General features: G+C 38.1%; 1 protein-coding gene across 1 annotated transcript in view; it reads right to left on the bottom strand.

Annotated features, from left to right (window-relative positions):
* The window catches only part of SKAP2 (src kinase associated phosphoprotein 2), a 150,761-nt gene that overhangs the window by 113,758 nt on the left and 11,390 nt on the right, over positions 1 to 25,613 (bottom strand). The window contains exons 2-4 of the mRNA XM_054020109.1: positions 16,055 to 16,160; positions 13,563 to 13,588; positions 4,665 to 4,772 (exon numbers count right to left, since the gene is read on the bottom strand). Coding sequence (XP_053876084.1) covers positions 4,665 to 4,772; positions 13,563 to 13,588; positions 16,055 to 16,160 — 240 coding nt within the window. The remainder of the gene's footprint in view (positions 1 to 4,664; positions 4,773 to 13,562; positions 13,589 to 16,054; positions 16,161 to 25,613) is intronic.

The following is a 25,613-nucleotide window of genomic DNA, read 5'->3' as shown; positions in this document are numbered from 1 at the left end:
CTCAAGTGTGGATTTTAGAATTTTTACACTTAGCACCAAAAGTTTTATATTCTCATATGGGAGAAACATGTTGGCTTTTTTCAGCAAAAATATTCAGTAAAGCACACTGGTTACTCTCCACTACCTTACCCTGTCTCCAACACTGCCAGAATCTATTCTGAGAAAAAACATAACCCACAACACACCCGTTCAGCTTATTCATCACCAGCCACACATTTCCTACTCTATTCTTGTTTTCCAGCTCAAACTGATTTTTCTAGGACAGGACTATTGCACTATTTAAGGTTCTTCAATTAAAATGGCATATTTTATTCATGATTATATCCAAATACTACAATTATGAGGACCACGTAGAGTACTTAGATAAGACACATTTTCAATATTTCTTTCAGCCTTCTGCACTTCAAGGCAACATTTCTAGATTGTCATCCACCGAAATGACTATGGTCTAAATTGCTTCAAATGTTACCAAAATCCATTGAGATTTTTTTAAACTGAACATTGATTGAGAGATCAGGTTCATGCCCCCTGAAGATGTGAAGCTAAATGTAGATAGATCTGCTTCCAGGCTTGAAAGTGCATTTTCACATCTTTGTGCACCCCCTAATGTAATTTCAGGTAGTTTGAAGCATTACCACCTCCACCAGGGACAAACAAATGAAGGAAGTATCCCAGAAGAACATTCACTTCATCTGAACTGAACAAGTCATCATGCAATAGAAAAAAGTGAAATCAGGGTTTTGTTTTAAAAAAATTAAACAGCTTATCTATAGAGTCCCTTACCAAAATTATAAAAGATTAAAATTTTAAACAGCCTGAGATACTTTAATAGTTTCAAATGGCGCTGAACTAATTTTTTTTTAATTAATCCAAAAAACGCTCCACCTTTGATATTGACTTTTCCCCCTTTGGTATCCCAGTACAAGGAACAAACTATTTCCTGTAAATGAAATGGTTTCCTTTTTTATTTTTTAAAGCACTATCTTCTAAAATTGGTGATAACTTTTTTTTTTAACCATAACCATAAAGTACAGACTTACTATTTTGATTTGTAAGTATTTTAACATGTCTTGGTTTCCCCTTTTGTAGCATAGCTAGAGATTTATTTCCTACCACAACCAAATTTCAAAACAGACATAAGGAGAGTAAGAAATTACAAGCCGCAACATTGTTATACAACATATTATACAAAAACAGGTCATTTAAGTTACAAGAAACCTAGTCATCAATAAATGAAAAAAAATATCCCACTCAAAAATCAATTATTTCGAGTCTTTTGTATAGAGAAGTAGTACACCTTTCAGGCAACTGGTATTAACGAGAAGACATGACTATAGAATCTCCATCTGTTTTTCTGACAAAGCTGTGACTACTCCAGTCTCTCATTGAAATTCCATTAATCTGGTGCACCAGGGTCCAATGCGAAAATCAAAACTCCATCTAACCCATTATCAGCTCACAATAACCTACAAGTGAACTCTGCCTGTTAGCACACAGCAAGTTATGATTTTGCGATCAGTCAGCCTGTTAGCCAATAAAAAAAAAAAAAAAAAAAAATCAGGTTAGGAACACAGTGCCTGGCAGGGATTTTTGGTTTGGTTTGGTTTTGGGGGTGCTTTTTTTTGTTATTTTATTTTTTTAATCTTTTTTCAGTTTCTGTAGGGTGTCTGGACCTTGTGAGCCTATGCATTATTCTCCTTCGTTGTGATTTAATTGCTGCCAGCAATCAAGTCAAAGCATCACTGAAGTGTGCTTGAATTTCATTAGAAGATATAACTTATGCTACTTTCCTACAGTACCTAATAAACCATAAAGAAACCAAAACACATATGGCTTGAGGGAATAACTGGAAAATTAGGTGGCCATTTGGGAACTGAGTGAACTTTTGAACCAGAGGAACAGAGAAAAAGAAATATTAAAAGGAAAGACAGACTTAGAATGCACACAGAGATGTGGGGGGTTGACCTTTTCAGTACCTAGAAAATTACATTAGCATTATGAAAAATACATATCATGTTTAGAGTTTATAATCCATCAAAGTTTAGATACTTTGTTAGTGCCTACCATAAGGTAAAAGTCAAAAGGACAAAGTAACAATCAGATTTGACAAAAGGCCTTTTGGTGACCTGGACTAATTTAGTTATACCGTACTTATTGTTAAATGGATTATCTCCCTTGTAATTAATATAACATTAGATAAAGGGCTCTCACACAAAAAACAGGAGTTTAGAATGATTGCAGAATACATATGATAGCCCTCCAGACAGTTACAGATAATTATTAGTATAACTTCGCAATTATATTTTTAGAGGAATACTGAGAAATCTGAACTTAGTATTTATGGAAAACATACAAGTCTTAAATTCTTTATTGTAATGTTTAAGCACATAAAACCTAATAATTTTGCATTACATAATCATTTAAGTACAGTAGAAGAAGAATGACCCTGGAAGTTAAATGGAGAATATTTCTGAACTTCAGTTAGGTTCCTAATTCCATACTTAATAAGCCTTGATCCTGCAACTGAATGAGTACAATGAGATTCTTACACCTGCATGGACCCCACTTTAAGTAAACGGGGATCAGCACAGGATCATGCGGATTAAGTTACAGGATTGTGCCTTTAGGGTCCTAAATATAAATAGGCTGGTTTTTGAAACTACTGAGCACCCACAAATCCATTCATGTCAATAAGAGCTGGAGGCACTCAGCACCTTTCAAAATCAGGCTACCTATTTAGGTACCTAAACACAAATTTGGGAGCCTAAGTCTAGGCAGCTAGATTTGAAAATATTGGTCTACATTTTGAATTTCAAATGTCTTTAAAATTACCTACTGCACGCAAACTAAACAAAAATGATTCAAGGAAATTATCAATATTTATGGACCAATTCCACCATCTTTACTCACTTCTGACTCAGGATCTCCCACAGGACTTGGCCACAAGGGACAACAGTACAAAGTTTCATCATCTTAGATTATATTATCTTGTACTAGTTGTATTTTTATCCTACATTTTATCTAATTATCTAAGGATTTTGCAACTTGGCTATTATAGTGGTATCTATGCGCTTAATCTAGTAATTACAACATCCAAAAGAGACTAAATTAATTATCTGTATGTCCAAATTGATAATATATTTAGGCATCAGCATTGTTCAACAATTCATTATTCAGTTTTGTCAACAAAACTGCTGTCTTTTTCTTAATAATGTACAACTTCAGAAAAAAATATATAGCTTTATTTTCTCTGTCAAATATCCAGATAATTTTGACATATATCCTTTGTAGTAGCTTCAAAATCAACATATCGTAAGATATAACCACAAAAAGGTATTTTAATAAAATCTGTAAGTACAAAAAATGGAAACTTTAACTTGTTTGTACTTTGGAAAACTAATTTAGATTTTATATAAGCCATGCCTTGTTTGACTAATAATTATAATATGAACAACAAAGTTTGTTTTTGCTTTTTTAATAAAATTTCTACATTTGCCAAAATGAAAAGCAAGTGCAACTGAAAAAGTATGTGATTATTGTTGCACATTTTAACAAAGTTGTGTGTATAAAGAAAATGTCGTTATTCAGAATCAGTGGTTAGAAGGTTTATCACTTATGCATGTACTTGACTTATCCCTGTTCTGCAATAGACATAATTTTATACCTCATAAAAGCAATTTATGTTTCCAAAGGGAATAATCTGGGTAACATAAAATGTGGAGTGCTATGTTGCGGGAAGCATATTTTCATTCAGCAATTGTATTCTGAGATGGAGCTGCACAGTTTGATCATCATATCATGGCAGAAAACATCATTCACTTCTAACTTTCAGTGCCACAAATTAATATACATAGTTAATTCATTTCTATATGTATTTAATTTATAATCATATATTACCCATACAAGATTTTTTTATATTGTGTATAAAAATAAATGGACCTCAAAAAATGGAAGCAATGATAAAGCAAGCTTAACTCTTGCAATATTCAGTTGTTCATATCTTCATTAAATGTAATGCTACATTTGGTTGTTTATATACTTTTGAACACAGGATAAAACAATATGAAAACAACTATGGAACAAAGGTTTGACTTCCCATTTAAAAAAAAACTAAACATTTATTTAAAGAAAACAATCTACATAAGACAATCTTAATGTGAGGAAGCATTGTAGGAATAATTAATTTAATATTTTATGAACTCGTTCTGCATGAAGTTTAAAGAAAAATATCAATCAATTAAACTGTTTCATTATTTATAAGATAAATAATACAGCAAGCCATTAAGTAGCACAATAAAATTAAGCAAGAATCTGATCATGTTGAATTAACAAACAATTTGTTACTATGAATATTCACATACTGCTTTACCCACTGATCTATCTTTAAAAAAATTCTACAGAAGAGTTTTCATTATGAAAAAATATGTGAGTAAAAACAGTGTGCACTTATGACAGGTTCACTATGCTTTTAGCACCACTAGAGAGAGCTCTTCAGTTCCTTAAAGGTTCTTGTAAAGGTAAGAAAACTGTCCAGCTGTCTGATGATGCCCATCTGTTTATCTGCTTTCCAACCATAACACCACCCTAATCAAAAAGATCAGATTGCATGGGTTTGTAGCAAACTGGCAAATCTAGTGCATTCTAAGATAAACAGAGTCACGTACCATCAGAGGGTCCTTCATCCTCTTTATCATATCGGTCAGATGCTAATGAGAGATTATCAGGAGGTGAAGGGAAAGAGCCCTCAGACTCTTCCTCATCTTCCAATTCTCCTGCAAGAGTCAAACAGAAACCATTTGTTAATAACTGTCTCCTTCTGACATAAACAGAATTCATTTTGAAAGCAGAGATTTAGCAATTCTTTGTTAATAAGAAAGAATGATGTCAAGTCATATTTTAAATTAAACTGAACAAATTCAGGGTCCTATTGTTCTCTTAATTTCACTTCATGTACCTCTGAATACTAGAGTATGGCTGTGCACACTGGTGCTCCAAAGCTACATTCTAATTGGCCAAGTGGGTCTTTTTAATGATGTCATATTAATGAACCCCTCCCAGTGGTGCACAGCTGGGAAAAAAGAGAAAGAAAGAAAGAAAAAGAAAACCATGCCACACACCAAAACTGTGTGTGAGGGAAGAAACTAACAGGAAACGAAAGACAGACAGCCTGAGGATAGAGGGAAAAGAGAACACATTTGGGGAAGTAAGGGAAAGTCTTCAACTGTCTCCTTTGCAAAAAGTGCCAAACTGCATTTTCAGCAACATTTTGTGGACTTCCACACGTTTTCAATTTGCTTTCTCCTCAACTACGAACTATTTTTCAAAAGTGTAAGGATACATCTTTCCACTTAAAAGTATTTTTAAAGGTAGTGTTTCCTTTTCCCTTTGAAATAAAAAATGGAGTCACACTTTAATAGTACTCAGCTACAACTGTGTGTGTATAGCACAGTAATCTATAGGTGTGCTTCTCAGGGAACTAAGGGTCTCAAATACACCTGAGGTATGCATCAATAGCTGGCTAACATACATGTCATGTTGGGTCTTATTGCTAGAATGAGGGGAAATGGAGGGGGGGGGGGAAGTATTACATGCAACTTTCATTTTCATTATGCAAAATGAAGTTTCCTTCCCAAAATGTGGTATATGTCTAAAAAATATACCAACTATGCAAAGAAAAGGAGAAGAGTTACGCATATCAGAGAATGTAGAAAAAAGAGAGTGCCCAATCGCTCTTCTTTCAAAAACTGTTTATATTTTGCAAAAATTGAGTGGTTAAAGCTGAAGTTGTCAGGCTTAAAAAATTACCCACACAGAAAAATAATCTGAGCACAAATAGAAACACTGTCGCCCTATGTACGAGAACGTGTATTTGTGTACCCATACTTTGTGTTGAAAATACAGTAATTGAAATACTTAACACTAAGAAAATATACCATAGACACTGAAATAGAGGGGGAACTAACTTGGAAGATGTTTGAGACTATATTAAGCTAGATCTTTTGTTTTTGTGTTTAAACCAAGTGCTTTGTAGTTCACACTACAGGCTGAAATGCAGTCTTTAACTCACCCAATTGTACCTGGGAATTGTAGCTCATTTTGGTATCATAGATCACCCAATATTCTGGAGCTTCAATGAAAAACACATCTACAATGCTTAAGTTTATGCATGACAAAATGATTTAAGAGTAGAATCAGCCTTAATTCTCAGTTTCCTGGCTTTGTGGGGTTGAGAGATTTAGGAGTCTGTTCTGTTAATATATAGGGATATTACTCCCTAAAGTTTTATACATCAAAAGTATAATAAGCCTTCTTGTTAATTCTGTGGGGTCTTCTGTATCTTTGGACAAGCCCTAGTAATCCTTTCCCTACTTTTCATCTTCCCACAACCAGACCCTGTATCAAAGCCAATATTCTTCTGAGGAACAGACTGCATTTGAAGCTATCAATGCTACTCTTTAACCAGTCAGAGGAGTCAGTGTTGAGCAGCACAAACCATTTTCTCCCCTCCACAGGTGCTAAGTGCCTGCAAATACATCTGAAAAGCATAAATAAATTAAAGGAAAGTATTCGACTTGTATTTATGTAATAGAAAGCTGAACTACCAAGCAACAACAGGCATCAGGTAAATGTATCCAATACAATTTGAAGACATAATTGAAAGCATTACAGCCTAATCAGACATCTAAAAGCAAGGCATGCTCAAACGAATTGTCTATAGACTCATTAGCTGGCAGCCATTCCATTACAATCACACATAATGTCAGTAGTGCCTTGAGCCTATGCCAATGACAACAGCATAAATTTTGCATCTCATTTCTGTGGTCATAAAATTAATGATCAGTTTTAAAATACTTCTTTGTAAAAGTTATTGCACACAGAAAAGACATGAATGTGTCCCTGTTATATAGTCATGAGGATAATTAAGGAGTTGATGTTCATTGATATGGTTTCTTGTTTCCCCAGAACAGCATCTGATTTATCCTGGAACTTTTTTTTTTTTTTAAGTTTAATTAATGATATACTGTTAACAGTTATAAAAAAAAAAAAAAAGTCCTATTCTCTCATTTCTGCAGTTTAACTCACCACTTAGGTTTGACCACAGAATCAATATTTTGATTTGCCCACAATAAAAGGTACTGTACCTGATCTTTTCTTATTAAACACCATCTTTTCAATTACAGTACATTAATTTATTGATGTTCTGAAACAGCACACACCAAGGGGGTAAGTGTGCAGAATGGTAAGTGGGGAATTAGACACTTAAGTGTTGTTATGTTAACAAGGGCTGCACTTTAATTCCCTGTATTCTGCATTGAACATTTCCAACAGGTTTAGCTGGTATCGACCGAATATAAGAACAAGACCATATTATTTTATAGGGATCTGGTAAAAAAACCCATCAAACTCTTCTTTTTTTCCACAATTTGTTTTCCTCTGCTACTACTTGTTCATAGTAATGAACTCAAACATTTAAGATACTACTTCAGCCACTTAATCTGTAAAGGAGATCAGACATCAGACATCATTTCAGCCTCTGGCCCTGAAATAGACTCTTGCTAGATCAGGGGTAGTCAATTATTTTTTGTCAAGGTCCAAATTTCTTGGTCAAGGTACAGTCAAGGTCCAGACTCCAGAGAAAATAATAAACAGCAATAATGATAATAAATAAATAAAAATAAATTATTATTAATAATAATAATTTAAAAAGTAAACAACATGATTTTGGGGTCCGTTCAAAAGTGGCTGGCCATCCGGATTTAACCCACTGTCCACCTATTTACTACCCCTGGTCTAGACACTGTGTTAATAAAACATCTAGGAAGAAGGAAGCAAAAAAATTGCTCAAACTTAATCTTAAAGCATATAAAACACTTACAGGAGGGCAGGCAAGTAGCTGCCTCAAAAACTTCTGATTTTTTGCTATTCCAGAAGGCTTGGCCAAACGTGTCAAGCTGAAATGAATTCCTTCTGCCCAGTATCCAACCTTCACTGCTGGAAAGACTATTATACCCAGCAATTAATAAATGTAAGATTCCCAAAACAGGTTCGTTAGCTCAAATGAGTGAATAAAGTTACTTTCAAACTAAAGCTTGTACACTTTAGTCTCTTGGTTGTTTAGTTGATTTTCAATAGAACATCAATGAGAAAATGACTCAATCCACCTGTCACCCAAGTGGTTCCTTTGATGGCTATTCTCTCCATGCCCACTGTGACATGCAGCAAACTGATAAAGTATATGCATTAAGGTGTGTGAATCAATCATCTAGGTTTTGATATCAAGTGGTAATTTTAAACATCCAAAGAATTCCTACCTGAGCCTTATAAAACCAAAGAAAGACATCTACATATTAAGCACTACAGAAGCAGTATGAGGTTTGTAGGTGAATATGTTTCAGAGATGTGAAGAGTCAAAAAGCATTAGGAAAGTCTTTGAAAAAAAATGATAGAAATAATTAAGTAACTATCTCTGAAATTTCTCATGTAAAGTTCTCCCAGTGTTTCCAGAAGAGTTCTACCAGGAGATTGTATCTGGCATGTGAAATTTTTGGTGGATTGCTTAGGTTGGCAGTGAGATAGGGAGATACTAAGAAGTGAGCTTAAAATGGAAAGCAGCCGCTAACTTTATTTAAAGAAGGACTAGCCATCTACAAAACTCAGGGAACTAATGCTCTACACACAAGCTGATTCTTTGGCATTGTCTTCACTGCATGCTAACCTCATGTTCAAACACCACCATCCTGCACTTGCTCAAGGTCAACATGTAGTTAAACTACGTTGTCCTGTTGGCACACATCAGGATCACAGATATTGTGATATTAGGGAGAGGAACAACATACCAGCTTGCCCATGTTGAAAGAGGTCAGACCTCTAGAACACCCTGGCATCATGCAGCCTCTCCCGCTGCATCCAAAGTAGGTGAGCATGAATATGCCATGATGGTCCACAAGAGCCTGCATAACAATGGAATAGTATCCTTTCCTGTTAATATATTCGCTTGCTCAATACTGGTGGGGATGCATACTGTTCCCCCGCCATCGTGCCTGTGCAGTTTGGGAGCCCATCCATTCAAACCCTTCAATTATTTCAGGAATATTTCCAATTTTACAAGCCTGGGGGACTGTGACATTGCACTCCATATGTTTTATGGAAATATGCTAATGAGTATGAATATAATGTAACTGGAATATGCTTCATGCAAAGGGTCTCTTGTAAGGTATCATTACAAAGCTTATGATCTACTGAGTGTGTTTATCCTATTTGTTTGCATATATTATTTCTAAGTCTGGAGTTAGGAGAAGATATAAACTTGTATTACTGATGTAAACATGTTAAGTGGAAGCCATTAAGGGTGCTTCAGAATCAATCACCTATAAATGGTTCTGTTAACTTGCAAACCTTCTGGGGTATGTGCCAGCCAGCCTTGGAAGAATGGAGACTAGGGGTCTCACAGGACATGTGACCATGTCACATGATACTGCGATCCATCTTTAACCTGGTGCTTTTCCATTTAGAAGGAGGGGTGGGAACCCAGAGAGAGACAAAGGATTCCTGCCTTGTGCTAAAGCTATAAAAGGGGGTGGAACAGAACAAAGGGGTGGCCAATCATGAGAAATCCCCTCGTTACCACCTGAGCGGGAACTAACAAGGCTGTACCAGGGGAAAGGATTGGACCCAGACTAGAAAGAAGTCTAGTCTGTGAAAAAAGCTTAATGGAACATCTCTGAGGGTGAGATTTACCTGTATTCAGTTTCTTAATGTATTAGGCTTAGACTTGCATGTTTTGCTTTATTTTGCTTGGTAACTTACTTTGTTCTGTCTGTTATTACTTGAAACCACTTAAATCCTATTTTTTATACTTAATAAAATCATTTTTGTTTATTAATTAACCCAGAGTCAGTGATCAATACCTGGGGCCAAACAGCTGTGCATAGCTCTCTATCAGTGTTATAGAAGGTGGACAATTTGAGTTTACCCTGTATAAGCTTTATACAGAGTAAAACGGATTTATTTGGGGTTTGGATCCCATTGGGAACTGGGTGTCTGGGTGCTGGAGACAGGAGTACTTGTTGAGCTGTTTTCAGTTAAGTCTGCAGCTTTGGGGGCGTGGTTCAGACCCTGGGTCCTTGTTGAAGCAGGCTTGTGTGTCTGGCTCAACAAGACAGGGTTCTGGAGTCCCAAGTTGGCAAAGAAAACGGGCTCAGAGGTAGTTTCAGTACATCAGGTGACAGTCCCAAGGGGGGTCTCTGTGACCGAACCCATCACAGGGGACAGCACATCATTAATTGCCTTGCTAACTTCAATGACCATTGCACCATCTGTAGATTTTCCAACCCCAGACTGATTGCTAACTGATATATAGCAATCTGGGGGTGTCCATTTCCATAGGCAGCAACGACATGCTTCTGGACTTTTAATGGGTCTCATCTAGGTGCTCTGACACTCAAGGTCTGAGGCAAGCTCCTCACACAGTTCCATGAATGCATATGTTTTAATGCAAAAGTCCTGGGCCCACTGCCAGTCACCCCATATTTCCATCATAATTCGCTACCACCAGTGTGCATTTGCATTCCTGGCCCAGAAGTGGTGGTCTGCATAGAGATCATCTGCCATTAAATACAGCATCAGCTAGGTCCATACTTCCACATCCACGTGATATCGTTCAGTAGCTGTTGTTGTGCTACTCCTAACGGTAAGCCAATGCCTCTGTCTTTTCTAGCCCCAGAAGCCTCTGCTACCGTCTCCGGATGGCAGCTTATGCAGAATCACAAAACAGAAACACTGCCTCAATAAAAAGCAGCAGCTCTCAGCCCGGTCATTACAGAGAGCAGGAACCGTATCTCAGCACGTAACAGCACAAGTATGGTATCTAGGGTCCACAGTACTTTCAATCGTGCTTCTGCCAACTTTAGCACTATTTTTAGCATGAGTTAAAAACAAAGCTCTTTTGGCTAAACATTTTGGCAGCCAAAATATTGATTCAATTAATCTCAAACATAGATAGAAACGCCAAAAACTGTAATAACTCTCAATCTTCAACAAAGTCCAGGCTCCTATCTCCTTAGAACCAAAAACTAGTCTCTGTATAAGCCTCACTAAAAATTCATGTAATCACTAATCTTTCAGGAGATCTCTCTGTTGGAAAATTTAGAACAATTTAGATTGAGTGTATTTATACCCACTTTTTGATGCATCTACAGTTCTAAAGGGCTGAAGCACAACAAGAGTCAATAATAAAAAAAAACAAAACACCTCAGAGGTCCTACAGGAAAACCCTAGGAACAAACAAAACTCAGCCTAAGCTCCCTCCTTATCCTATTGTTTATTAAGTAAAGAATAAAGAAAAATTCTAAGAAAGGGAGAGTGTTTTGGACATTAATCCAGTATGTATGTATTGTCTTGAGGGCAGGATAGGGATTCTACCTGTTCACAATTAGCATTATATCCTAACTGTAAGAGCCAATGTAAAATTAGGTAATAACTCATGGATGAGAATTAAGTGATATTTTCACTTTGTATATCCATGCTCATGAATGCGTCTAGATTTTCTATGTAGATAACATTTTCAAAGTTTGGCCCCATTTGTAGAACTCACCAACATACATTTTCGTGTCCTTTCATTTTAGTTACATTGAAAGAAAACTAAACAATGTCAAAATTTACAAGTTATACCACATGCAGTTCTAGACGCTCCATGGGGATTAAGAGTGCTCAAGGCAATGCTGTTCTTCTTAAAGGTTGTATGTACTTTCAACAAAGCATATCAAATAAACTCATCACTGAAATCGGAGCAGGTCATAAGAATATGGCAACCACTGCACGCTGAATTCTGCAAGTTATATCTTCTTCTAGAGCTAAAGAAACCTCCTCTCAAAATTAGTTGAGGAGAAAAAAAAATGCACTACCAACCAGATCAATTAAGTCTTTAACAGTTGGAAGAGCCGATATGCTATAAGAAGTTTTCTTCAACTTGGTTTTAAATAAACTGCAATAAATAGGAGCTCTGGTCTTTGTAACCAGCTCACATGTTTATCTGTGAGCCTACCTAAATCATTTTGAAACCTTCTGGTTGTTATATACAAATTTGGAAGTTACACATTACTGTACATACACTACAACAAATACTTTAAAATGTAAAATACACTTTACAAAAATCAGATACATTTTAAATTGAACAGTGAACCCACCTAATTTCAAATTAAAGCTAAGACATTTTCTTAATAAAAATACAACTTTTGAATTTATTTTATCCTTTTCCATTTACTTCTGATGAAGATGAACAAAATGTGATTTTAACTTGAGTGGAAGGACTAAGATATAATATAAAGTGGGGTAATTTAATTTAAAAAAATTGTAAGTGTAAACTTTTTATTTTGATTTTGCCAAACCCAATTGATTCCAGAAAGTTAAGAACCGCCATTGTTAAAATGGAAAATGAAAGATATAGATATATATTTAATTCATTCAAGTTATTTAAAAAAAAAATCTATAGTCTGATTTTAACTGTATTTTGCTTTAGCTTTTCCTAGCTGAAAAGCTGGTTCATAGAAAGTGTCAGTACACTCTCACGTTATCAGCTAGCACTAATATTAGTTATACACTGGTATCTCCTGTCTACAGATAGAAGGTACCAGGGTTCGACTTTCTGCAAAGAGTGCAACTTCGCATAAGCTTTTTTGACCTCACACTGTGACCCTCATACCAGCATCCACAGGCTACAGGTCATGACCTCATGAATTAGCATCATGGAAATAAGGGCCATTCCAGGTTTAGTTACAGAACAGAACACTGTAGCAACAACTCTTCAATCTTTTCTCTTTCTAGCTGCACTGTGCCGCTTTGTTTACTCCTCAAGAAGACAATACAGAACACAAACTTCAGTTTTCATTACTAGCACTCTAAATCTTGTTCTCCTGTGCTAAAGGTCTGATTTCCTGCTACACTATGAACATATTCATTCAGGGTGGAGCAAAAGCCAATAAATATCATATAGTCATTAAAATCAACCTATTAAAAAGTAAAAGATATCACTGTTGAAGAGAAGACTTTAGTATCTCTCCTTCACAAAAAAGGTCTTAAATAAATTATCACTATTAATGTTCCTTACTGCCAAAGTAGACTGCTTTAATACACTTTCTATGACAAAACATTAATTGTATAGTTTTAGACAATACTGAGTTTTTGTTATTTATTACTTTATTAAGTAATCTATATTTAAGACATTCAATTTATATAAACTTCCAGCTACATTTCTAAACAAGACCCCTTTATTAGTGAACTTTCTCCTATGGTGTATTCATGAAGTAAATATAACCAAGTTATTCAATGAGTGAGGTTTTAGCACACAAATTTTGAAGCACACAGGAGATTTTTGAAGCTTTTAATTTTTTTTGCTCAGTAGGGGGAGCTAGCATCCTCATCCTTGAAAGTCAATAAATGCACAAGCTGAACCTCTGAATGTTATGCTTTTAAACACATGTACAGTATGTTTATTCAATTGAGAGTCTGTCAATGAGCAAAGTATTTAAGTCATACCACAGTGAAATAAAATATTTTACATTTACCTTTATCCTGGAAATCTTGAGGGTAACTGCAGGGGAGGGAGAAAAGAAAGACAACATGAAGCAATATGCATTTGGAAAGTCTCAGGTTGTGACAAACCCAAATACAGAAAAATTATTAGTTTCCAAATAACAGTTTTGAGCTATGAGTACTGCTGCTGCAAATTTATATTGCAAATTTTCACCTTTATTAAAACATTTAATCAGTTCTTCTTCCAGTGTTTTTGAATTTTTGAGCATGATTATCAAACATTTTAAAGAAATTTCATGGAATAGTGACAAATAAAAAATGCTACTTAAAAACGGATTCAGGTGTAATAATAAAAATACTTAAAAAAAGATTCTAACACATTTGCTCAAATAGCTTAATTAAAATGGTGAACATATGACATAACGTTTACTTTTCCATTACCTTCCCAAAAATTAATATCATATTTTAAGATCTCTATATAAATGAAAGCCATTTATCAGAAGTTACATATTACAATCTTTTTACATGTTTTATAATGAACACAATGTGACTTGAATATTTTAGCAGCATATGAAAAACAAAATAGATATACAGAAGATACTTGTTAATTAAGATGTTGATATGCGTTTAAATATAATAGCTCTTTGAATACATAGTCACATATTGTGAATACATATTCACAATAAAGCAAGGCTTAATAAAATTTACTCCACAACTCTTATATGGAATGATACTACTATACCTCTTATACTGAGTGATACTACTTGCTGTTGTGAAAACTACATGGATTGCCATGTCCCCCAAAGCTACGATCCTTGCAACATACGTGAACAAAACAGTTGCAGGGTGCAGCGACACAATAAGATGCAAGGTAAATAAATAAGGAAAGGTCATTGTTATGTATGGCTTTAACTGAAATCTCAGGAAGCTTGAATTTATTTGAGTAGGTGTAAAAAGGGGAGCTGATCAGAATGACTGGCAAGTAAGATTATCTTAACAGCTGCACTTTGTATGGACCAGAAGGGGTGGTGCAAGTGTCAGGAAACCCATTGAGCCGATGGTTAAAAGCAATGAAAATGAGAATCCAGGAGGCCCTCTGTGTGAGAGACTTAGAAATGCAAGCAGAGATAAAAGACTAGATCTAAGAAACATTGTGTAGAAAATAGCAATGTTTGGACACAGCCTGGTTGGAGAAATCAAAGGTGACTCTAGCAGATGCACATTTTGGGGCATGGGTGATAATAAGATGGGTGGCGTTAGCAGTGATAAAGATGGAAATGGGATAATTTGGAAATAAAGATAAGGGCTGAAATCTTGGCCCCACTGAAGTCAGTTGCAAAGCTCCTGTTTACTGTAATTGGGGTCAGGATTTCACCAAAGGAGTTCAGTTTCAGCAAGCTGAGTTTCAGTTCATGATAAGACACTCAGGAGAAGACAGAGAGGGGTAGAGATGTAGGACTGAATGGGAGGAAACAAGTCAGGAGTGGAAAGTCATCTCTAGAAATGACAGCTAATGAAATCATCCAGGAATGAGTTGTGGAGAAATAAGGGCCAGAATCTAGGACAGAGCCCTGGGGGACCCCCATGGAAAGTAGGAGAGGGGAGGAGGACCACCTACCAAAAGAAACATTAAATGAACAGAGAGGTAGAAGAACCTTTAGATTAGAAACATTTAGGGGCCGGTTCTACATCTTCCTCATTAGAATAGCACTGAGTATACTGTCACCACTCAGTTACACTATCACTGACATTTGTAAAGGAGTGTGACATGAGAGCCAAGGATGAATATCAAGAAGGAAGGAGCAATAACTGTGAAAAAAAGCTGTGGAGAGGCTGAAGAGGAGAAGAATAACAAGTGCCAGAACATATCGTAATTTAAGATACAACATACTGCAGAACAGATTTTTTTTCCAATATGCCAAATCCTCTTCACTCTGTAGTTTGACTGAAGTTAGAGGGTGGAACTAAGTCAAATATACTCCCTGAAACAACATTAAGAAGACAGCTTTGTCTGACCTATGCTGCACTTAACAGTTTTCAATATCAGTTTAAAGGAACTTGTTGCTTAAAACTATTTTCAGCAGTGGTTAAATTTCCTAGCATGAACAAGGCTAATGAAAGAATAGGTTAAAACAAACAGATGTTGAAGTCAGTGGACAGAGTTATGCCAGTTTACATCAGCTGAGAATCTGGCCCAATGAAAATAATCATGCAACTGCAGCAAGCATCCTGGACAAGTTCTTCCAATATTACTGTTTTTATGTTTTAAAGAACTCATTAGTCAGAAGATGATAGGCACTGGCCCAAGAACCAAAGCCCTGATCCCACAAAGGAATCCACACAGGCAGACACCTTCTGCCCCCATTCCCGACTGAAATAGATTGAATCCTATGGGGATTCAATTCAATTCACCCATGTAGATCCCTTTGCAAAGTAGCCATATAAAACTCCTTGTTAAAACAGAGTAGTTATCAAAAGAGCAACAAGCATTTACTAATAAATTAAAACAGTAAAGATGACTTACTTAGCCTTGACCTCTTTTATCTTCTTAATAAGAGCATCCTTTTTTTCCTTTGCTCTCTTGGATAAATTTTCTCCTTTGAGGGTATCAGATATAAATGTGTCAACATCTAGACCATGAAAAAAAAAAAAGGTTACACGTTATAAGGGAAAAAGTGATAATCTTCTGAAGATAAATATCCCCATGTTGGATTGTTCTGATATTATCACTTCTGAAGAAACCTATTTTATCTGTTCTATGTATAACATGGTTGAAATATTTCAAATTCTAAAACTGGATCAATTTGTTCTCTGCTCTACTTATGCTTAGCACAGCAAATGCTGTTTCGACATTTGGCATCATTAAATGAGCAAGAATTTCACAAGACTAAATAAACCTTGGTGCTATAGCAAATACATTGTACCACTTATGGTATAAAGCTAAAAGAATAAACAGCTTTTGTGCATAGATTACATTCATGTTATTTTATAAGTTTAAATTTCAAAAAGTGGCTGAGTCATTTACAACATTATAGCCGAACCAGATGAAGTCACTACCGGTATGGATCAGTTGCTGGTTCCTTATAAATTCAATTTTCAGATGTTTATACGTTGCCATTATACCTCATATTGGGCTAATACTTGCTATCCAAGGCCCGCTCTTGCAAACAGTTACACAGGCACTTAATGTTACATAACTGAATAACCCTATTGAAGTCAACAGAACTACTCATGTACTTACAGCATCTGTGCACTTGCAGAATCAGGGCCCTAGTTATGAGCTGCAATATACTTTTTTTATTCTTAAAGCAAAAGATAAACTGATGATATCATCATTTAGAAATGAACTGTTTAAAAACAATATTGTTTTGGTTGTGTGAGAATTTTGTCCCACTCCAACTAAAGAGGTTTGATCGTTCAAAATTAATATCCATTTCCCTATTCTTTTTTGTTTTCAAAATGAGTATGTTATTTCATATTGAAAAAGGCATGAGAAAAAAAAAAACAGTAAGTTTACAATATTTTATTTGCATGCTGAATTAACTACAGCCTAATAGACCTAATCCTGCCATTCTTCCTTGGGTTCAACTCCCATCCACTTCAGCGGGCGTTATGCAGTCCCTACTCCTGAATGATTGTGCTCAAAAGTTCCAGTGACATTGCACCAGGACTAGATAATCCGGACTTTCAATGCAATTTCACTAGAAGCATTCCAAACACCTACATGTAGTAACAAACTACATTGTCGGGATAGAAAGGTCAACCAACATAAGGATTCAAACTGAAAAACACCTCACATGGTATTCCAACAGCCATAATATAAGTGGTCTGTGGATATAATAGAGTGTCAATGAAAAGGCTTAGCACTGTTTTAGTGCTTAGTATTTCACAGATTTCCATAAGCACAGCTGCTATGGAAGAGCTATTTATATCACACCAGAACTTGACCTATATGTCTAACCTGAAAGTTACTAAATTCAAACAGCACTTGCTATGTTAAAAATTTACCACATTTTCAGTATACACAAAGAGGGCCAAGTTCTTCCATACCACTTACATACGTGCTACTCCACTTAAATGAACAGCACTGTCTGCATGTAACTGAAGTAAGAATTTAGCCCATACGATAGATCACGCACTATTTCAATACCCTTATATGGCTCACATAAAGCAGGGTTAAGATCGGAGCTTTTTTGGTATTTAGGGGAGTTAGTTGCAGAATGTAAAGCAAATATTCTACTTCAAGTTATTTTAAAATACAACTTTGTATTTAAATTCCCTAACTTGAGTATTTAATTGCCTATTTTAAGTTTTCATTATGAAGACAAGTTTCACTAGCATGATCCATTTTGCATTTTGTGCTGCAACAGAACAAATTAAGCCAAAAAATTCTTGCTTTCAAAAATTAGTTTAGCCACTACATCAACAAATGTAGCCATGCAATTCTCTATTTAAAAAAAAAAAAAAATTACCGAAACATTTTTAGGAGATTTGGATTAGATTGCTATCATCATGCAATATGTGGCGAAATCTTGACTCTGTAAGGTTTTTGGAGATCTAAACAAGTGCTTTTCACCCAGAGGTGAAGAGAGTGTCCCCCCAATCACATGTAGCAGAGCAGCCCTTAGAGTAGCTGAAGTCTCACTCCAGAAGTGCTACCTTCTGCACAAGGGCAGAAACAAAGGGCCAGTGAGTTAATGTAGGTTTCAGAGTAGCAGCCGTGTTAGTCTGTATCCGCAAAAAGAACAGGAGTGGCACCTTAGAGACTAACAAATTTGAGTTAATGTAGTTGCAAATCCTCCAGGGCCACCCACAGAAACTTGGGCAGCACTTTGCCCTAGAATCTGTACCCTTTCACAAGCTCCAAGGATCCTGCCTCTCTTGCTCTGAAGGGCAGTTGGGATGCTGTCCTGAGGTAGATTCCCATGAAGTCAATGGGCCTGATCCTGTTCCCACTAAAGGCAGCAACAAAATAGCCAATTACTTCAAACAGGAGCAGCAAGTGTTTAGCAATTCTCAGGATCAAACCCCAAAGGTTCTGCTGTGTGCAGGGGAGGGAAGAAATGGTCTTGGTGAACCCTTTGCCTTTTATATATTTACTCAACAAGTTAGCAGCTTTGAAGTGCTATTTAGATAGCAATATGCAAAAGTCCAATGTCGCTGGTCACTTTTCTAAACAGAAAGTGATGTTTACATTCTAATCTTTAAACCCTTCATCTAATTCATTACAGCACTAGGCCTTTGCAGCCTCCAACTAAACTCTGCAGGCCACCTTACTTCTTGTTGAATTCCAAACCCAAGCAAAAAAACCATCATCCAAGTCACTGTCAGGCAGATAAGAACATGTGCTGCAATTACTGAGCAACAAACATCACTTATGGCTAGGGTTGCCAGGAGTCCAGTTTTCGACAGGAAAGTGCAGTCGAAAAGGGACCTGTTCAGTTTCCAGTCAGATGTACTAACCTGACACTAAAAGTCTAGTTACCACAGGTGGGTGGGAGGCACAGGGTCATCAGCCAGGGCTGCCTCCTACCTGCATCTCGTGGGAGTCGAGGGAGCCCATCTTGGAAGGTGGGGAGGATGAGAGGAAGGGGCGATGGGGGAGGGGAAGAGCAATGAGCGATTGGGGTGGGGCCTCGAGGGAAGAGGTGAGCTGGGACGGGACCGCAAGGAAGAGGCAGGGCAGGGGGAGGTTCCGGTGCTACTGTTGTAGTGTCCAGTTTTCAGAAATTAGAAAGTTGGCAACCCTACTTATGGCTTGGGATATACAGTGCACCCAAACTGTGTTGGGGACCAATGTCTGTACTGTGGATATAATGCATCCTTTTTGGACGAACTTTGAATGTGAAAGCAGAGGTGAAAATAAAGCTTGCAACCTCCAAATACTATAGAAGCAATGCAGAAATGGATGTACCATCTATTCTCATTGTGAGATTTTGCAAAAAGTCAATGAAATTGTGATAAAGCTGCTGTTTATTGAAAACAGCAGTGACATGGAGGAGAGATCTTTCCCAATAGGAATATAGCTCTCTCCCTCCTGTGTGCTTTCAAGGTAAGCTAAGATACCACAGTAGATACTATTCACCTTACATCACTGTTCACCTTCTTATGCACAGAAGAGAAATCAAGTTGCATTCAGAAAAGCTTCAGAAGAGAGTCAACTCAAACCATATTTTGGCACAAGATCCTATAGTTTCTAACAAATACAAGTCTTCCTTAGTATTGCTGTTAATATTTGCGGACAGAGCTGGCAAACAAATGCTCTATCAAGTGCAAAACAAAAATTCCAACTCTTTCTACTAGGATGCTAAGGCAGAAATCTTACACATGCTAAATTTCAATGCCAGTATCACACTATAGCATATTAAAAAATTTAACGCACATTCAGACTTTTCAGCTACCCATGATTACAACCAGTGTTGTAGCCGTGTTGGTTCCAGTATATTAGAGAAACAAGGTGGGTAAAGTAATATCTTTTATTGGACCAAATTCTGTTGGTGAGAGAGACAAGCTTTCAAGCTAACACAGAGCTCTTTTTCAGGTCTGGGAAATGTACTCAGTGTCACAGCTAAATACAAGGTGGAACAGATTGTTTAGTATAAGTACTGTTATGAGTTAACTACTTATGCTAAACAATCTGTTCCACCTTGTATTTCACTCAGACACTCTAAGTACATTCTCCAGACCAGAAGAAGAGCTCTGTGTAAGATCAAAAGCTTGTCTCTCTCACCAACAGAAGTTGGTCCAATAAATGGTATTACCTCACCCACCTTGTCTCTCTCATGATTATGTAGAATGTTCTGCATTTTGGTCAAATCTTCCTTTGTTGCACAGCTCCACAAAGACAGGCAATGCGATGCAGACACAAAAAATAGAGTCCCCTGCAGAACACCTGTGTAGCCTAGAGTAAAGTGCTCTGGGCTGGGATCCAGGAAGCCCTGAAATCTAAGCTCATCTCTTCTAGTCACTGCTGTTTGTATTTCTTTGCACTTCATAGTCTTTATTACTGAACAGGGCCTCATACCCCTACATTTAGGAGGTAAGCAAGTATCATTCTCCCCACAGGCCATTCAATACAATCTGCCACCCTAGGCAAAGCTCCAGCCCCTCTCCTCATAGGCCTAGGCAGCACATTAGGCCCAGCTAGCCAGAGCACCCTCTGATTCCCCCATTCCATAATAAACCTAACAGAGATGTTTTGCTCGAGATCATTTGCGTTGGAACTGAGAATAGAAGTCAGATCTCTAATATGACAGATACAAGTCTCACCCGCTTAGCCATATTGCTTCTTGGACTGAATGAGCCAATGCGTTTAACTGCTACTCTAACCACTAGTTCATTCTCCCTTCCCAAGGGCAGGAATAGATTCCTGAAATCCTGACCCCCAACATTCTACTGCTGCGAGGAAAACAGCTGTGTAATCCACTGGTAAAGTATGCACCACATCCCTCAAAAATCTGGTCCACTCAAAGGATATCTTTAACTCAAGCATTAGAGGTGGGGTGACCAGGTGTCTGGTTTTCAACAGGAGCACCTGGTCAAAAAGGGACCCTGGTGGCTCTGGTCAGCACCGCGGACTGGACCGTTAAAAGTCTGGTTGGCGATGCTGTGGAGCTAAGGCAGGCTAGTCCCTACCTATCCTGGCTCCGCGCTGCGCCCCGGAAGTGGCCAGCAGCTGCGGCTCCTAGGTGGGGGGGGCCACGGCTTCGTGTGCTGCCCCCGCCCCGAGCACTGGCGCCACACTCCCATTGGCCGGGAACCACGGCCACCTGCCGCACCTCCACCTTGGAGCGAACCTGCTGGCCACTTCCGGGGCAAAGCACAGAGCCAGGACCAGCAGGAAGCCTGCCTTAGCCCCCCTGCTGCACTGCTGACCGGGAACCGCCAGAGGTAAGCCCGCACCCCAGCCGCAAGTCCAGAGCCCCCTCCTGCACCCCAAACCCCTCATCCCTGGCCACACCCCAAGGCCCACACCCCCAGACAGAGTCCTCACCCCCTCTGCACCTCGACCCGCAGCGCCCTCCCACACCCTGAACCCCTCAGCCCCAGCCCCACTCCAGAGCCCATACCCCCAGACGGAGCCCTCACCCTCTCCTGCCCCAGCCCAGAGCCCCCTCCCATACACTGAAACCCTCTGCCGCACTCCCCAGCCTGATGCCCCCTCCTGCACCCCAAACCTTTCATCCCCAGCCCCACCCCAGAGCCCAAACCCCCATACAGACCCCTCACTCCCTTCCCGCACCCCAATCCCTGCCCAGTGAAAGCGAGTGAGGGTGGGGGAGAGCGAGCCACCAAGGGAGGGGGAATGTAGTTAGTGGGGGGCAGGGCCCCGGGGAAGGGGCGAGGCTAGGGTGTTTGTGCAATTAGAAAGTTGGCAATCCTAATTAGAGGTTTGTGGTGAGAACCTGAAGGTTCTGGATTCAAACCCTGCTGTTGACACATGTGGGAGTTCCTTGTGGTTGTACATGAAGGCATTTCTGTTTATCCATCTTTCTTTTTAAAACAACCAGTTTAATTCAAACAGTGAGAACGCCTCTTAAAACAGGTTTTATAGTAAAACAATTATAATTTGTCAGTTACAGTGAGACATGGAACAAAACATAGCTGTTGCCCTTTTCAGTCATTATTCTCACACATTTTGATTGCTTCTATCACACACTGACACACTAGAGGGCAAGAAGTATGCACATGCTATATAATCCATATTTCTGCAGCAAAAAGAGCCAGAGTTCCTCTGCTGACAGTTTATATTTAGCACTATAATTACAAAGATGAATAGACATGGAGAAACTATTCCACACCAAGTTATCTAAAAAAAGTTAACATACAAGCCCTGAAATAATTAATTTTAATAACAGTGTTTGTTTTGCTACTGTTTATATTTAATTATCTTAACCTTGTCTGAAGTACTCTAGAGACAAATTATTTGCATGCTGAAATGAATGGTAGATGCAGAACTGAAAGATCTAACTGATAAGATCTGATTCACAAATTGCTGTCAAAAAAGACTACAAACTGACAGAAAAAGGACAGGGGACTAAAATATGGTACTAACTCACTGGTAATTAATCAAATGGTTTATTTAGTCTAAAACTTGATTGCCATTAGGTATAACCAATCAAAATTTTAACAGACATTTTTATTTTGTTTATATTTTATATTTATCCTTTGTGTAGAAATGTTTGTCAGAGTTATTTTGGTTTGCAATTATCAATATAAACATACAGCAAGGACTTAGGCATCACAGTATTTCAGTGGATCTACGCAGACAACTTTGGGAATTTTCCAGTTTCTGGTGGCAGAATACAAACAGAAGGCCCAAACCCTCAGAACTTCATTCTTGTGAGTGGTCAATGTCTTATGCTGAGGAGTTTTATGAAGGCAACAGCACTATTCTTGTGCATGAAGGCTACTCAAATAAGGTTTTTCAGGATTCAGCTAAGAAAACTATACAAACGGGAAAATATAAAAAATTACAAATAAAAAATGTTTGGCCATCTGAACATGCTTCTGCAACCTAGCTTTCAGCTCTGCAATGATACAGCATTTTATCAATCATTTCAAACCCAACATAGCTGTTTGCATTGCATATTACTAAATCGAGTAAATATCTGCTATACTTGAAGTAAACATATTATAGGAGATATACTTTGGAAGTATGACCAGCTTCAAATGGACAGCCACAGTATCTCTTAGCAGTACTAGGTCTAGTTTTAGGAAGCAATTAACCAAACTGACTTCAGAATTTGCACAGAAATCTACTGATAAATTGTCTTTAGACCTATTCCCTACCAGGCAACAACCTCTGGAGTGGGGAGGGATAGCTCAGAGGTTTGAGCATTGGCCTGCTAAACCCCAGGTTGTGAGCCCAATCCTTGAGAAGGCCACTTAGGGATCTGGGGCAAAAATCAGTACTTCGTCCTGCTAGTGAAGGCAGGGGGCTGGACTCAATAACCTTTCAGGGTCCCTTCCAGCTCTATGAGTTAGGTATATCTCCATATTAGCTGCCTGTCCATTTATGCTATAAATCACAATTGGCAATGCATGCAATATTTGCTCTTTTCCATCAAAAGGAAGACCACTGGATGGTTTGGAAAATTTCTTCCCAGAGTTTGCTAATTAAATATTGGATCATATTGAACATGCTACTTGTCATGTTTTGATTTACATTTGTATTTATACAGCAACAAAATATCTGTTACACAGGGCCAGCTTCAGGGTTTTGGCCGCCCCAAGCAGCCAAACAAACAAAACAAACAAAAAAGCCGCAATCGCTATCTGCAGCGGCAATTCGGCAGAAGGTCCTTCGCTCCGAGCAGGAGTGAGGGTCCGTCCGCCGAATTGCCGATGAACAGCTGGACGTGCCGCCCCTCTCTGAAGTGGCCGCCCCAAGCACCTGCTTGGTAAGCTGGTGCCTGGAGCCGGACCTGCTGTTACAAAAGACAAATGAAGACAGACTTGCAACTGTAAGACAGCTAGCTGAAAACAGTGCATTGGTATAGGCTGACAAGTAGTTAGACCTTTCTTTTGCCACATAGAATCTTTTAAGGGCAGTCCAGTTGTATCTTAAACCACCATAAGCAAGACCATCTTTCTATATTACTACCAACATAAAATGAATTTATTGATAAAACAAACAACCAGCAATTCCCTTCGATGATTTACAGAGCAAAAGCACACCTAGATTGCTCAGCTCCTCAACTCAGGGCCGGCTCCAGGCACCAGCTTAACAAGCAGGTGCTTGGGGCGGCCAAGGGAGAGGGCGGCACCAGCGGCAATTCGGGGGCGGCAGGTCCCTCACTCCCTCTAGGAGCGAAGGACCTGCCGCTGAACTGCCGTCACCGATCGCGGCTTTTTTTTTTTTTTCCTTCTTCCCCAATTGCCGCCGCCAATCGCGACCTTTTGCTTGGGGCAGCAGAAATGCTGGAGCCGGCCCTGCCTCAACTGAAATCAAACACCTAGGACATTTCAAATAAATTACATTCAGGACAAAGTTCTAATCTCACCATATGGGGATTGGAACATTTTCTTCTCCACACCCCACACCTGTTAGAGATGACTGAAGATCAGGCTCTAAAATATTAAGGAGTTCTTGAAAAGAAACACACTAATACAAATCAAGATCAGTTTACAACAGGATTCCAAATGAGCTACAGTAAACAATCTTAAGGATTAACCTAAGATTTACACGATATGCCACATTATACTGCATCTATTGTGGTTTGTTGACATATGATTAGAAAAGAAACATAAACTTAGTCAGATGATAAAGATGGTTTGTCTTTTTCAATTAACGCGGAGTGTAAGTGAGTAATGAGTGTATAAAAAATAGTCTATGCCATTTTTATCACTCATATGACACTTATTCTCAAATTTATGGCAGACACAATTGAACAATGTTTCAAATCACTGGAGGCTATTTCTTACCAGGAAGCTTGTGTAGGGCTCTTTACCTCACTGTTTCCAGTCCCATTCCAGTACTATTTAAATACGTATTAACAGCTGCAAAGATATGTCTACTTAGATGTGCACCTAACCCTGGGATTCTTTTACAACGAACATTAATTTCAGCAATATCAGCCTGAAAATGATGCATTACAATAAATAATTGTATGGATGTTTATGTTTTAAAACTAATGTACAAAAATCATTCTACCTGAGTTTTTTTATGATAGGAAAGGGATGGCGCATGTCCAGCAACAGCTGATAAGGAGGTAAGAGCAGGATGACTGGTTTCTGAGGACAGACGAAGAATATAACTGCTGCAGTGCCCAATAGCAAAAAGTAAATATGATAAATCAAACTTCTTTAATACATGCACCTGATCCACCATCTTGTGCCTCACGTGTCTTCCCTCCCTAAGATGCCTAGTCTTAGGAAGCTAGCTTTGGAACGCTGGATAAATTATCTTCATTTGAAGAAAAAAAATAAGGGACTTGCAGTGAAATGGGGCAATCTGGAAAAGATGACTGGAGATTTAGAACATAAAGCTAAGCGAAGAGCAGCTGTTCAGGAGATAACCTGGGAGACAAAATCTTGTAATAGATTTTGATGAGGAATTTTTGTTCAGTGGAAGAAATGCA

Source organism: Malaclemys terrapin, chromosome 2 (assembly GCF_027887155.1).
Source record: "Malaclemys terrapin pileata isolate rMalTer1 chromosome 2, rMalTer1.hap1, whole genome shotgun sequence".
In the NCBI taxonomy this organism is placed as follows: domain Eukaryota; kingdom Metazoa; phylum Chordata; order Testudines; family Emydidae; genus Malaclemys; species Malaclemys terrapin.
The sequence above is the reverse complement of the archived record's forward strand: the minus strand, read 5'-3'. Positions and strand labels throughout refer to the sequence as shown.